The 15,782-nt window shown below is 35.3% G+C and overlaps 2 protein-coding genes across 4 annotated transcripts; both read right to left on the bottom strand.

Annotated features, from left to right (window-relative positions):
• Positions 1-670: 670 nt before the first annotated feature.
• LOC142524504 (uncharacterized) lies at positions 671-4,727 on the bottom strand. Of its 3 annotated transcripts, XM_075628526.1 has the most exons (3): positions 4,480-4,495; positions 4,156-4,292; positions 671-3,459 (listed from the first exon to the last, which is right to left on the bottom strand). In XM_075628526.1, exon 3 carries the CDS (start codon positions 3,295-3,297, stop codon positions 1,069-1,071), a length of 2,229 nt encoding a protein of 742 aa, XP_075484641.1. In that variant the 5' UTR covers positions 3,298-3,459; positions 4,156-4,292; positions 4,480-4,495; the 3' UTR covers positions 671-1,068. The 3 variants fall into 3 exon arrangements, with proteins under 3 accessions (XP_075484641.1, XP_075484639.1, XP_075484640.1); XM_075628524.1 differs by lacking the exons at positions 4,156-4,292; positions 4,480-4,495 and adding an exon at positions 4,592-4,727; XM_075628525.1 differs by lacking the exon at positions 4,156-4,292 and having other exon boundaries at positions 4,480-4,721.
• A 9,076-nt stretch (positions 4,728-13,803) lies between these two features.
• LOC142523852 (uncharacterized) lies at positions 13,804-14,617 on the bottom strand. Its single transcript, XM_075627582.1, has 2 exons — positions 14,161-14,617; positions 13,804-13,808 (listed from the first exon to the last, which is right to left on the bottom strand). The coding sequence occupies exons 1-2, from the start codon at positions 14,615-14,617 to the stop codon at positions 13,804-13,806; spliced, it is 462 nt and encodes a 153-aa protein (XP_075483697.1).
• Positions 14,618-15,782: the final 1,165 nt, after the last annotated feature.

The following is a 15,782-nucleotide window of genomic DNA, read 5'->3' as shown; positions in this document are numbered from 1 at the left end:
ATTCAACCGTCCCAATCGATTGAACAATTTTTCAAAATACACCGATTCAATCATCGATTCAATTATGAAAATATTGCTTGAAACAAAAATAATAATTACACCAAGACCAAATGAGCAATCACGATTAATGATATATTATTATTATTGTTATTATTATTTTTTTTTAATGCCTATATAGTAGGAGAGGAATTGCATTAAAAAAATAAGAAAAAAATTAATAAGAGCTTCTTAAATTCGTAATATCTAGCAATGAACCTAAACTTTGGATTAACAACGTAATTAATAATTATACATTCTAGTAAGAAAATATTTCAATCAAATTATATATCACTTTTTTAAAACAAGTTAAACAACCCATAAAATATATTTCCCATTGATATAGATAGACATATATATGCTGAAACGTGATGGACTAAGTACTAACATAGCCATAGTGCATAGAGTAGGTTTTTTGTGAGACAATCTCACAAATCGTTATCTGTAAACGGATAAATTCTACCGATTTTCACAATAAAAATAATACTCTTAGCATAAAAAGTAATATTTTTCATGGACGACGTAAATAAGATATCAGTCTCAAAAATACGACCCGTGAGACTGTCTCACACAAGTTTTTGCTTAATGGATATCAATCTAACAAAAAGTTTATTTTAATGTCGTGATCGGTTAGTGATCGGTCACCTGCTTCATCAACAATGGAGAAAATCATGTAACATAAAAACTTTTCAAATAAAAGGAACCATATTTCATGGCATCGATGAAATTTTATAAACGCTTGAGAGTTGTGAGAATCGAAAACAAAAAAACATAGATTTCGAAGTCCACTTGTTGGCAAAGATCTAATTTTGTTTTCACCAAACTGTATGTATTCCACATGCGAAAATAACCAACAATTTTTGCCTTTGTAATTGAGAATTTTAGCTGGTGTATCTATCTTTTTGTCACAGACCTGCGCATACACTTGAATGTCAGTATAAGCATAATCTGCTAAATTGAATGCTAACCTGGTAAATCCAAACACTTCTCCACAATGTTCCCTTCTCGAGCTTCATCGCATGAAGTCTAATCTTAATTTGTAATCTCAATACTTTTCGTCACCTGTTCACTAACAGTTTCTACTGGTACCTCAGCTTCTTTAGTACCCTGAATAATAAGTTCCAATGGGGTAGCTGCAGGATCCAACTCCAGGCATCCTTTTGGGGCTTTTTCTGCCTCTTGACCGGTAAGCAAGTGGTTTGGGACCCGATGAGAAAATCTAAACATCTCTCCCTTCGGTATCCTCTTGATTAAATTTGGTTCCATGTTGGGACGGAATACTGTCCTGAAACTGTTAATCTTCACGAGAGGAGCGACAGATACACCATGTTCCTCACTATAGTCGTCTAGTACAGTTACCATGTCATATTTGTGTATAACTTCATCAGGTGTGTGCTCGTTCCAATCAGATGACCAGTTTCTGTAAACTGCCCAAATATCACCCTTTTGGGGGAGGATTAGTATGCTTCCACGCAGCCCTTTTGACCAGTTAACCTTATGAGAGAAAGCGTTTAGGTGTTTGCAGGTCTCATATCTGCCCACCCTAAACTCCCCACATGTTTTGTAAAAACCTGAGCTTACCCAATCTAGAGAGCTGAATTCGGTGTTGGTTCTCGAGCTAAGCCAGCTGATCCTCAACTTAAAGGGCTTTCTAGATATCACCTTACTAATCAGTGCATAGAAACGGGGCATGCCATCATCATCATCATATGCTGCCCAAACCTCATTATCTCCAAAAGAACGTTCAGTTCTATCCAGGTCAAAATCATGAAAATCAGAATCCGGAACAGTTATTGGTGCCATTGCAGGATCCTTTGTCTGTTTATCACCATAAGATCGGTTAACCTGACGTTCTGCTCGCTCAGCTATCTTGCTGGTGCTTCTGCGAATCTCTTTGTCACTTGATTTAGCCTTGTCTTTCTCTTTATAATCAGGCTTGGTAACTGCTTCCAACCGCCATTCAATTAGCTTCTTTGAAATCTCCTTTCTAGCCTTCTCCATTAGCATATTTCGGGCTTCAACAGGTGTCAGGTCTGTAGCGCTATCTGGTTGATGGGAAATCCCAAAAAAACCATAAATCCTTGATCCTGTAGTCGCAATGGAAGTTCCAAAGCCACTATGGAACTGACCAATATTAGAGCTCATTCCATATTTACTAACATCATCATCCAGTTTTTTCTTTTTCATATGTGCCTCCCACCCAGTAGGGGCATTTGATTCAGTGTATGCTCTTTTCAACTTATCCTGTGCTTGCTGAACAACACTAGCAGCTTTTGCTGCAATTGAAGGATCCATGCTGCGTACATTAGCCGTTTCCGAAAGCGGATTCTTCAAGTGATTTGCATAACGAAATGGATTTAGATCTGATTGGTCAGATGCGGATTTTTTACCAGTCGCACCATTTCTTCCCAAACCATAAGCATTTTGACTAGGTACATGATTACCTGAATTCTGCTGTCGCTGTTGAGGAACTTGATTAGTTACTTTGGGAAAACTCATTGGCGGTGCTGTCTCTGAAGCCCTGAAGGCCTCCTTACAATTGGGACAAAGAAGAGTATTATTGATATAAACCTTTAGATACTCATAGTGCATATCGCATCGATGACAGATAGTCCAAAAAGTATCAGTTCTTTGATAGGATGGCGTAAGGGTTGGCATAGAAGGCACCTTCACATTATTTTTCTGGGTCTTCGGAACTGTATCAGTTCTTTGATAGGATGGAGTAGAGGTTGGCATAGAAGGCACCTTCACATTATTGTTCTGGGTCTTTGGAACAGACGCTGCCCTAGCAAAATCGTAACACCCATTTGCTCTTGGTGCTGATGAACCAGTATTATGCATTGGGACTTTCAGTTGGAACCCTTTCGAGCCCCTCCTAAGGTTATACGCCAACCTCTTAGCTGTATCTGATAGCATAGACCATGCCTCTGAAACAAGTTTAAATGCACCATCAGCACCAACAGATTTATTTTTATCGGGATGCAGCATGAGGGCAAACATTCGGTATTGTTTTCTTATAGTTTCATCATCAGCTGTGGGCTTCACACCAAGCACTCCATACCAATCTACTTCCCCATTTATCTTATTCTCAGCAGAAACATGCACGTCAAGTGTAGCCAACATTTGTGATATACCATCCAGCCCTGGATATAGAGTCTGAGCTTTCATGGCAAATTTTTTTGCACCGGCAAAGTCCTTTTTCTCTAACTTACCCTCAGCAATTGATTTGGCCCTGAGGGCTTCATCTCTATTGCACTCCATACTTAAAATGACAAACTTCTAAAAATTTTACCTGATTACCGGTTGATGACAATGCAACATAACAATAGAAGCATCCCAATCACAGCTTGATACAAGTACATTATGTAAATACTAAGGATTTTTTTGCATCAAAGATCCCCTTATGCCTTAAATTTCAGGTACCTGATTCATTCAAATGAAGAAATAATGTGATTAAATAAAAATATTAACATTGCGTGACAGAATTAAGATTTGATGAAAATGCAAATTATACGCATAGAACAGTGTCAGTTCATAATCCATATTCACATAAATCGTTATTAACAGAAACACTGAAATCCTAAGTTACAATAGCCCAGGCAAATACGCCCAACAGACAAGTAAAAAATAATTGAGTATAAAATCAACATAAAAAATAGACATCCCTGGGGATTTATAGAACGAAAATACTAAACAATCTAACAAGAGAGCAACAAAGCAACAAACTCAACTTGCAATGTGGGTAGACAAGTCACCTACGGTGCATACTCACATAACATTATTTACAGATGTTTTCAAGTCATGTAAGCTAACGCTGCTCTAACATCAATCAGTAGCAACCCAGTCCAACCCTATAAATCAAACCTAAAAATTAAGAAACCCGAGAAAGCTGATCATAGAACAACTCAAACCAAAGTTAAACAACTTTATCTAGCAGTAAAAATATAACTGCGGTGATAGTTTTTGTTATTGTTTTCTAAGTCGTGTCTTACTAAAAGTGAACATGTTATTTTTCATATTTTTCATAGTTATCTAATTTTTAATAATCAATGGGATCGTTGACACTTTTAGAATATAGATTTCAAATGAAGGTTAATCAGTGAAAGCAAAAAAGACTACCTAAGGTTCAATTAACAATGTGTCATCTGGAGTGTTGCCTAGACACGAAAACATGAACTAGTGAGGAACATTATACTCTGTTCCAAACACATCCAAGCTCAAATCCCCAACTCAATAACATATATACTTGATAATAACTATGAACAAAAAAGCAAATGGCATTAGATACAAGAATACCAGAACATAAGCAAGTTACAAAGGCACTGCGATTCACATAGCACCGCCCAAACTTGTAAAGAAAAGATCACAAATTATAAAATTAAACAAGCAATTGACCGAAAAAGCACCCTCACCATGAATCCGAGATGATCAAAACAAACTAACAAAAAAAGTTATCCGAAATTCTCATTCCTCGCACCAAACAAAAACCCTAAATCCAGAACCAAAATCATCAAATTTCATGATAAAATAAAATAAATGGAAAAGTGAAAATTACCGGGAAATTGGGAATTTGAATCAACAGATAATGAAATTTTTGGTTTATTTTCCCCCACCAAATCAAATGGGTCAAAACCCCAAATAGAGAACGGAGAAATCTGTAGTGCCCACAATCTTTTGGGATTGGAATTTGGAACAATAGGGTAGCAAAATATTTTTTTTCAATATAATTGGGTTACCACTAACTATAGTTAGACTTTAACTATGGTTAGATGACATTTAAATTAAATTAACTAAATTTACTTTCTAACCCCTCTTATTAGTTTGGATTTAAGGTATATTCAATATTTAAAATATTTCGATATTTTCACATTTTATGATTATAATCGATAATTCATTCGCAAAGTTCATCATATAACATATTGCTACTCTTATTTACACTCAATTTTTTTTTTTATTTTTTTGACATAATTTACGAATGAAACAAGAATAGTTTTGTTAATAAAGTGGATTGTATACATGTATCATTAACAAAATTGTCATTCTTAACAAGTATCGGATATTTTGTCAATTACTTAATTTGAACTAATTTATTTAATGCACTCAATGAAGCAAAGCACTTTGTTGTGTACTATGTTGTCGACAATTGAAAACATATATTTTATTAACTCTCAATAACAGAGTCCTACCAAGATTCTTAATGCTAGAATGCTATAAAGACTTCTGATTATGAATATCAGGACTCTTCTTTTATCATGTATATTTTCCTGTCAAAATTTTATGCATATATTTTCAACTTTTGAATAAATAATACAAAAATGATCATTAATTAATTAACAATTCAAGTATTCTAGACCATTTAGAATATTCTTTGGTATCTTGACAATTAGTAGTCAACTACTACTAATTAATATTTAATTTGTAAACCATAAATTTACTAAGTGATTTCATCACAATCTTGATCGACGATCAAGTATCAGTGATGTGGCGAGGTTGAAAATTTAGTTATTATGGTGAAAAGTGAAAATTTGGAAGATCAAAATTTTTTAATGATTCATTTTTAGTAGCTGCCAATTTTGAGACTCCTTAACTAAAATAGAGAATTGCACTTTCATTACTTATTTAGCAGTCAAGCTAACTTGCATAACTTTCAAATATGAAATTAACTTATAAATACCTTAATAAATAATAAGAACTCAATCAAACTATAGTCACCAAATTCAAATACTTGAATTTGATAACACAAAATCTAATATTTGTGCGACCCTCAATAGTTCAGGGATACAATTAGCCATGAGTTGACAACTTCATGTGATTCCGGACATCATTTGTTTTTATTTGAGCTTATACTACAAGAAATTTCAGAATCAACAACACATATACGAAAACGGTTTTAACTAAATCCGTTGTTAAAAAACTTTTAACAACGGTTTTAGTTAAAACCGTTGTCGTAGATCATTTTTTAAACAAAAGATAAAACCGTCGTCTTTTGGGGGTCAAAGACAACGGTTTTTAGGGTCAATGACAACGGTTCTACAGAACCGTTGTCTTTGAACGTTTATGACAACGGTTTCATGAACCGTTGTCTATTAGCGTGTTTTTTTGGATAATCGACAACGGTTTTCTAAAACCGTTGTCGATTGGCGTGAGTTTAGGATAAAACACAACGGTATTTAGTGATGATTTCCTACAACCGTCGCTATTGTTAGCGACAGTTATCGCTAAATCGTCGCTAATTTCAGATTAGCGACGGTTTCATTTCAACCGTCGCTAACGTTAGCAACAGAATCAAGTAAAACCGTCGCTAATTTCAAATTAGCGACGGTTGAGCTATAACCGTCGCTAATATTAGCGACGGTTTAATTTCAACCGTAGCTAACGTTAGCAACAGAATCAAGTAAAACCGTCTCCCTCCATTTTCTTCCACCATTCTCTATAAATACCTGCAAATTCGCTCAATTTTCTTCTACTTCACTTCACAACACTTAAAATTTTTCTCACTTACACGATTTTACAACTTCACAACACTTAAAATTTTTATCTCTTACACGATTTTACCACTTACATCTCTTACACGATGTAACGCCCCGAAAATTTAAAGGTCCAAGCAAACCACATGCATGCAATTATTAAATTCTTTTGTATTTTAATTAATTATTTTGATTGCAATAATTATTTATGTTGTGAATATTTGCATGTCTAAAATAAATTTTTCGACATTGTTGCATTAAAATGTATTTTTAAAAGTTATTCAGGTTGCGATCGAGGAACGGAGACCGATGGCTGAAAAAATAGAAAATGTTTTTATTAAACAATTGTTTTTAATTATTTAAAATATGGGCGATGCTTTTTATTATTTTTTAAAATAAGGGATTTTGAGGTGATTTTATACGCCGGGACGTAATTTTTATCGGTGTTGGATTTTCAACAAAAATGCGAACGTTTTGGCAACCCGGCTAATAAATTCACAAACTTTATTAAACAAAATATTGTATTAAATTCTAATTAAGACTAATGGGCTTAATTTAGAGGCTTAATAGGAGAAAGTTTTCAAATATTGCAAGGAAAATCAAGCCAAGATCGTTCGTCGCCGTTCTTCGCAATCGTCAACGATTTTTCGTGCGTTAAATACGCAAAGGCACGCCATATTCTTTCTTTCAATCATCTATCACACCATAATATTTATTTGAACATGTTTGAAAGAAAACAAGGCACTCAAATTATAATTTTCGCAACTATTCATATGCATGGATTTAACTCTTGTTTGTTGATTCAAAAATCATGTTTAATTTGTGTTAAGGGGCTGCCATGGTTAGGGTATGGATTAAGGGTGTTTTAAACAAATTTAGGGTCCTAAATGTCACGCCCCGAGTCCGAAGCGTCGGTGACATCCGGAATTGTTTAACAATTTCTTGAAAACAATTAAGCCTCGTATCGAAATGCCAAAAACCAGTCTTTTCATAATTAAAACATTGTCTTTACATTGACAATAGAATAAAATACATCAGAGTTGCAAATCCGGAAACTGAACAAAAGAAAAATAAAGTCTTGATTTCTTGTATCTTTCTCATCGGCTACCATACTCAGAAGGCTTCTTGTTCCTCCTCATTCAGTTGTTCTTCATTTTAATCTGAATTTGTAAGGGGTGAGTGTTTTGGGAAACACTCAGCAAGTGGGGGTCGATCGATTTCCAATGATACATATAGAACTTAATCTTTAAAACATTTCTTTAACAATCTTTCAAATCTTATTACTTTTAACTCATCATAACAGAAACGAAACAAATATGAGAAAGATGTTATCAGAGATTCAGAGCAATTCAGAAACAGATCAGAACAATTCAGAACAGAACAGATCGGAACAGACAGAACATTGTTACTCATCTCATTTCTATGGTCAAATTGTCCCCAATATGTTAGTCCTCTAAGGGGTGAGGCCAGAACATGGTATGTTAGTCCTCTAAGGGGTGAGGCCAGAACATGGTTTTATACCCACCAATGGGGGCCAGAACAGAACATGGTTTTATACCCACCAATGGGGGCCAGACAGAATTACAATTCTCGTCCCATTTCAAATCAATTCGTAACAGTACAAACAGAATTCAGAAGTAACAGACAGAACTTTTCAGATATTCAGATTTCAGAGTTTTCATACTGACACAGTAGAATCAAGAAATTCGAAGCACAGACGAGAACACATAATCGATCGAAATTTTAAAATAAAACATGCTGATTTTTCGAAAATAAGGACACACCAACATGTATGTCATGTTATTGATATCAAGATTTAAAGATACAAACGAAGTACATAACAAAATCCCACTTACAGTATTTGCAGATTTTTATACAACACGTCTTCTCAAAAATCGGGCAGCACTTCGGCGTAACTTTAACGAATGCTGTTGTTGATCGAGCAGCACTTCGACGCAAGGTTCTTGTACTGGACTGCACGAACTTCCCTTCTTTCTTCCTTGCTTGCTTGGCCGAAATTTTTGAGAGTGAGGGGAAGAGCCGAAATTTTGGTTGGGTTTTGGAAGCATTTTTCCTTCAACCATTGAATGCTATTTATAGAGTAATTTTTGCCCCTCAAGATACCTCATGGCCGAAATCTTGATGCCCAAGAAAGTAATAATTGTAGTCTCAAAATTCCATGCATTCCTCAAATCCAAGACTAGTCATAATTGTAGTCCAAAATCACATGCATGCTTCAAGAGTCACCTTGGTTTTCTATAGGGTCATTTCTTGCATCATCAATATGTCTTAGTCCTTTAGCTCCCCCCCTTAGCTCCTTCATGGGTTTACTCAAAGGTTATTTCTTGCACACTTAATTTGTCCAAACCTTTAACTCTTCCTTTAGTTCTCTTTTTGGCCTTTTTAGGACAAGCATGGTTGAGCTTCTTTGAGCTGAAAGATCGAGCTCATGAGCTAGGGGTTTTCTCCCCAAGAATGAATGAACTTTCTTGAGCTTAGGATTTTAGCTTTTGAGCTTAGGGTTTCTTTTCCAAGAATCTTGGAGCTTCCTTGAGCTGAGGGTTTTAGCTTGTGAGCTGAGGGTTTTCTCTTCCGAGCGACGTACCCTCAATTCTCAAGGTTTTGCATTGCCTCGGCTTCTTTTTGAGCTACTTTCCAAGCTTTTTGAGGTGCTTTGCTTCAAAAAATCCGGGTTCTCACACTAAATACACACCAAATAAGCTGAAAAGGTGAGCAACAAAAGCTGGAAAACAGTAGGCATCAATTAAGAAGGAACCGTGGGTTTTTTGATTGCACAAGAGTCAAGTGGCTCGTTTCTTGGCATGGGCTGTTGGGGCTCGTCCAGGGCTCCACCAGGGGTAGTGTTGGTCTCGGTCTAGGGCAGGGATGGGTCCTAGGGCGGCTAGGGGTCAAGGTGGTGGCTAGGGAAGAGTCCTAGTGATGTGAGTTTCTGTGCGCACCGGGAAAGTTAGGCTTGCGGCTGGCCTGGGCGCAAGCCAGGCTGGTCCATAAGGGTCAAGGTAGGTTGGCCAAGGGTTGGGTTGTGGGTTGGTGCATGGTGGCTTGACGTGGCTCGAGCCAAACGCGGGGAGTGTGAGAAGCAAAGGTAGAGCGCTGCTGCTGTGCTTGGTGTGGTGGCTCGCTGTGCAGTTTTTGAAGCTTGGGGTTGGTCTGGGCTTGGCCTGGGCATGGTCCAAGGTGGTTAGGGTCATGAGAGTCAAGTGGTTAAGGGCTGGAAGTGTCCTAGTTGGGTTAAGAGTCCTACTATTGCTAGGATACACACGCACACCACATGCAGATTTTGGGTTCGGTTCCAGCAGAGTTTGAGCAAGCCAGGGCTAGGTTCAGGGGCTTGGTCTTAGTCAAGAGGGTCCCTAGATGGGTTTGCTAGGTTTTGGTTCAAGGCGGCTCGGGCATGGCTCGAGTAAATTAGGAGATGGCTCGGTGTGTTCGATAAAGGGTCAAAAACAAAAATAATAAAGCTAAAATTGAATCCATGGGTCCACGGGAATGGTTTATGACTTGGAAGGGTAGAATAAATATTAAAAATGTTATGTTTAAAATTTGGGGTCAAAATAACGAGTTTTGGATTTAATCGGGATTTAATCGCCGCACGGAACGCTAATTAACGAGTTAATTAAAACGCCTAGTTTTAGGCTTTATAAAATTATGAAAAATTAGGGTTAAGCTTAAATAATTATTAGAAGTCTAAGTTTTAATTTGAGAATTTTATATTATGGTTTGGTTTAATTCGGGATTAAAACGCATTAGTACGTCTTATTTAAAGATTAATTTAAAAAGTCCTCAATTTAAGCTAAATAAAAATATTTGAAAATTCATGTAGGCTTAAATATTTATTTGGGACATGTTCGAGTCAATGAATTCAAGAAAAAGTCAAAACCGAGGAATTTTACGTCTAGGGGTAAAACGGTCTTTTTACACCTAAAAATTAGTAAACGTCATGGCAGTGCCCTAAATGTTGTTTTTATGATATTATGATTATTTTTAAATATTTATGAAATGTTCATGATTAAAATATGATTTTTAAATGTCCATAGGATTTTTATGATTTAAGGAAGACATTTAAAAGACATGTTGCATGCTTGGTTTCAAAAACAAAATGTTATGTTATGCATGATTTTTATAAAGTGATGAGAATGTAAATGTTGAAGGAAGTGAAGTGATTGTGACTAATTCGTTAATGTTGGCGACGTCGTGAGGGTTATGGTCCCAGTGGGAGCCCGACGATCGTGTTTCCATCATTACGAATATGTGGTAACGGTTATGTGGTAACGGTTTTGTGGTAACGGTAAGAATGGGGATATCATGAGGGGAAAAGGTCCCAGAGGGAGCTCATTTATGGGAAAAGGCCCCAGAGAGAGCCCCGACGATCGTATTTCTATTCGAAAAATGATAGGCCAGGGCCCAGTTGACCGGTGAGAGTGTTACTGGTGTCCCCCGCCGCCCAGTACTGTGGTTACATGTAGATGGATCCATCGATTTATGATCATGATCAGGAAAGTCATAATTAACGATCTGAATTCAACAAAGGAAAAAAAAAGGAAAAGGAAAAATATTTATGATCATGAAAAATGTTTTATGTCTCATGTTGAGGAAAAAGGAAAAAAGTTAAGGTTTATGAAATGTCTGTCATGAAAATTTTTATGCTTAAGTTAATGCATCTTCATGAAAACGATATTTTAAGTACAAGTATTTTTCACTGTTATATGTTGACTGTATTACGTATTATTTGTTATTAAGATTATGGTGTGTTGAGTCTTTAGACTCACTAGGTGTGATGGATGCAGGTGAGGTTGAGGGAGGTCTTGACAGATGATTTGACTGGACTAATGGCGCACACAACCCGAGGACCAGCGCTTCTATTTTTCCGCATTTACGTTTATGATTCATGATTTAAGCTAAAGATTTTTAGACTATTTATTTATGCTTTTGAGATATTTTTGAGATGTTTAGTATGATCTATTCTTTTCAAACTATTGCTTTTTAGGTTTGGTACAACAGTTGACGATTTTATTTTTACGACTATTTTACTTGATTTTTAAAATGCTAGTTGGATGATTTTTTATTTTAAAGGGGAAAATATTTTAATATTTTCATGTGGAAAATGTATATGGGCGAAAATTGAGTGTTAAAAAAAATATTTCTAGCACTTTTAAAGTAATAAAAAGGGCAGATGTTTCACACGATTTTACCACTTCAAAACAATTAAAATTTTTATCTCTTACACGATTTTATCACTCCATGACACTTAAATTTTTTTATCTCTTACACGATTGTACCAATTCACAACACAGATTTATTAAATTAATAAAATTTTTTTATTTTACCTAAAATATTAGCGACGAAATTCATGTATAAACCATCGCTAAGTAACGACGGTTTTGCACATGAATGTCGTCGCTACATATAGCGACGGTTATTAATAAACCGTCGCTACGTTTAGCGACGGTGTAATAAACAGTCGCTAATTAGCGACGGTTTATATATGCATTGGTCACCCTAATTAGCCTCATTCTTTTCATGAACCCCATGATAAAAAAATGTCAGAACTCAAGTCTGACTGCACTCATTATATCATGGTAAGAACTTCTATTAACATCACCTCATTATCCCCTGGTATTTATAATATTTCCTGGAAGAACTAGTAAGTAATGATTAACATATAGTACCACCCATTCAAATTGCATATCACGGTCGAATATGCAACCATTGGTATATCGAGAGTTGTAAATGAATTCAATAACGATATGATGTATCTTTGAGTAATTGTAGCGGCATCGTACGTACAACTAAGGTAACACATTTCAATATTGCACATGTCTTATTCTGGCCAGATATTCCTTACACTATTAACCCATCAGATCATATATGATATCCACACCCGTAGGTGAGCAGTAAATCCCCTATAATACATCGACTCCTACGTATGTCAAAACTACACCCAACCTCATCGCCTGATGACCTTCGTGGAGCTAGTAAACGAATCAAAGTTAATGGTATACAACCATAACCGCGAACAAATCCACTTGATACGTCATAACTAATCGGAAGGTCCGAGAGAGGGATATTCAGTGTAATCATCATATGATCACCCATCTGTATGGTTGAACATCCTCATACCCTTACCAATGAAACATAGTGTTAACATCACATATTTTAGTCTCAAGCTCGAGCAACCTTTTATCCTTGTTTTTTGCGTTTGAATCGACTAAGAATGATTTTAGAATAAACAGTAAACTTCCTAATGAATTTCATGATATATGTTGTTAGATAGACTTCATGGTACTATAATATATTTAAGAGATTTATCTATGATGCTTGCATGTGTATATATATAAAATAAATGTCATGAATGGATAAAAACATAAATATTATTGAAATAAAGATTGATTTAAATAGGAGTTAATAAAGTCCAAACCACAAGTTGACTCATTAGATATCTACTTGAACAAAAAAAAAAAGAGATAATGGCAACAGAATTAGTGACAGACATGTCATTCCAGTCGTTCCGTCGCCAATTAAAAACAATATCAATTAAAACTTCCAAAATAATTTGTAGTATAGATTGAAGTCACGACTGTTGGTATATTGATAAGAAGTCATGTTTACTATCAACATTTTATTCTTGCGGGTGTTTTAATTAGTTGATCAACCGAAAGGGTCACTGTACACAGCTTTTAGACATAATTTTCGAATATGAATTCAATTGCCTCCAAAATTATTTCTCACATTAACATGGCATCAAGAGCAAGGTTCTGACTCTTCTTCTTTGCAGAGGCAGATCACTTGTTAATTGAATACTTAGTTAAGGAGAAACTCATAACCTTTCTTCAAGATCATAAGCTGCAAACTAATGAAAAAGTGATGGGAATAAATTACTGTAAGTATCACAACTGCTTAAATCATAACAACGTTGTTTGTTGGGCTTTTAAAATTGTCTTACAGAAAATGATCAATAAGATAATTTTAAATTCCTTGAGTAAAAGAGACAATGACTGTGGATGAAGATCTTTTTCCTCTGGTAGCCAATGTGAATGTCAATAACACTGATTTGCGTGTTTTACTCAACGAAAGAAAGAGGAATGCGATTGTAGACAAATCCATCATGTTGAGAGGTGTTGATGCAAATTTGATTGAGCATCATGTGCAAACTTTTGGAAGAGATTTAAAGAAGTTTTGTTCTTGTAATGACCCGAATCTTTATTTTGAATGAGGTATTAATTAAGAGATGACTAAAAAGATGATAATTAAGTATTATTAAAGAATTGATAATTTGGGATTATCCTGTTGGCCACAGAAATTTAAAATGAACCACCAAACCTTTTTCAAATTGCATTATCCCAAGAAATCCAAGTAGACGAATGAGAATATAACACGTGGTAGATGAGATTGATTTCGGATATTTGGAACTAGTCCGGATGCGGCCTATAAATGGAAGCTGATTTCATTTTTTTTCTACACTGTTTTCCTTTAGCTACTCTCTCTCGAGTTCTAGTCGTATACCTTAGGTTTTCTAGTCAGTTTCTAGGGTTGTTTTGTAACGTCCGAAAAATCAATCTACGTAAATCACATGCATGCAAAATTATTTTAATTGCTTAATTGTTTTATTTCAAGAGAATATCAGTCGAGAGCTCACTAGGAATAACCACATCGAGTCCCACCAATTTCTCAATGAGCCCAATCATCCTAACACCATGCTCATGGACCGAAGTCCCCTCTCGCAAGCGTGTAGTCATGAGTTCTTTAACGGTAGCATGTCTCTCTGAACGATTTTGTACAGCATACAATTCTTTCAGATGAAGGTGAATGTCAGAAGCATTCACCGCCTCCTCGAACCTCCTCTGAAGTTCATTCGACATAGAAGCCAACATGTAGTTCTTAGCTTGAAGATCATGGTCCCAATGTTTCTCAAGCTTAGCTAATTCAGTCCTACTGATATCAGGAGCCGCCTCCTTAGGTGGCTTCTTATCAAACACATACGCAATCCTTTCGGAGTTCAGAACAATCTTTAAATTTCGAAACCAGTCATGATAGTTAGGGCCAGTCAACTTGTTTTGATCGAGAATTATTGAAAGCGGGTTACGAGTAGACATCGTAAATATATTGAAAATGAAAAACAGATAATGGTTACTGATAATTTTAAAATAATTATAAGATATAAAATATGAATTTCATTTTATAAATTTCTCTCCCACTATTTTGACATTTCCCCCACCCTCTGATGAAAAAGGTAAATCATATTTCCTTAGTAAGCACGTAGAGTCCAATTAGCCAATTATAATCCCAAATAATATCAGCCAATTATAATTTCTAAAAGGTAGAATCCAATTGCATCCCTATACAACCTCCGCGTGTTTTGCATCACGTTTAATAAGGACCCAATAATATGACGCCGTTTATTTTCACGTGTCAAACCAACCATCAATTTTATAATGCTAGCATGATATTTATTACATGATTAAATGTATAATTGCATGATTAAATGATTATATGACATGATTACATGAAATTAAGAATTTTACCCGAATATTCGATAATAGGCAAGGGAAAGGAGACCGGAGACTATCAAGACAAGAATAATTATTTTCATTAAATAATGGCAAGGCTTCCTAATATGATTTAAAAATGATTTAATTTTTCTAAAAATGTTGGAGTTCAAATTATTTTAATAGTCGAGCTCGATTTTTTCCGGGAAGCCGGTTTTGGGCAAACGAAGAGTTTTAAAAGACCAAAAATATTATTTTATGGAAATTAATTATATAAACTTTTATTATTTAATTAATTAAGTGTTATTGGGCCCAATTTAATCAATTTAAGTATGCCCAATTACCATTAAGTTGCAAGTCCAAAATCAAAGGCCATTTAACTTGTTAATTAATTATAAATAAATATCCTAGGTCTTGCAAACCCCAGTATTTCATATCAATCAGCCGTGAATCACCTTGCACACACTTCAATAATTTCAAAATTTGGAGGAAAAGAAAAGCTTGTGTTCTTAGTCGTCCGTTCGTCCTTCCTCTCCAACGATTGAAAATTCGAGCGTTATAAATGCAAAGGCACGTTTCTAAACTCTTTTAAAATATCATACAAATCGTATTATGCATGATTTATTGGTTTTTGCATGAAGAAAATAGGTATTCGATAATTTTTATGGTAGAACGTTTTTACGACGTTTTTATGAAAAACATTTTGAATCCAATGGATACGCTGCCAATAGATGATTAAATATGAATAAATTATACTCAAAACATGACAATT

The sequence above is a fragment of the Primulina tabacum genome, chromosome 14 (assembly GCF_025594145.1).
Source record: "Primulina tabacum isolate GXHZ01 chromosome 14, ASM2559414v2, whole genome shotgun sequence".
Classification (NCBI taxonomy): Eukaryota; Viridiplantae; Streptophyta; class Magnoliopsida; order Lamiales; family Gesneriaceae; genus Primulina; species Primulina tabacum.
The sequence above is the reverse complement of the archived record's forward strand: the minus strand, read 5'-3'. Positions and strand labels throughout refer to the sequence as shown.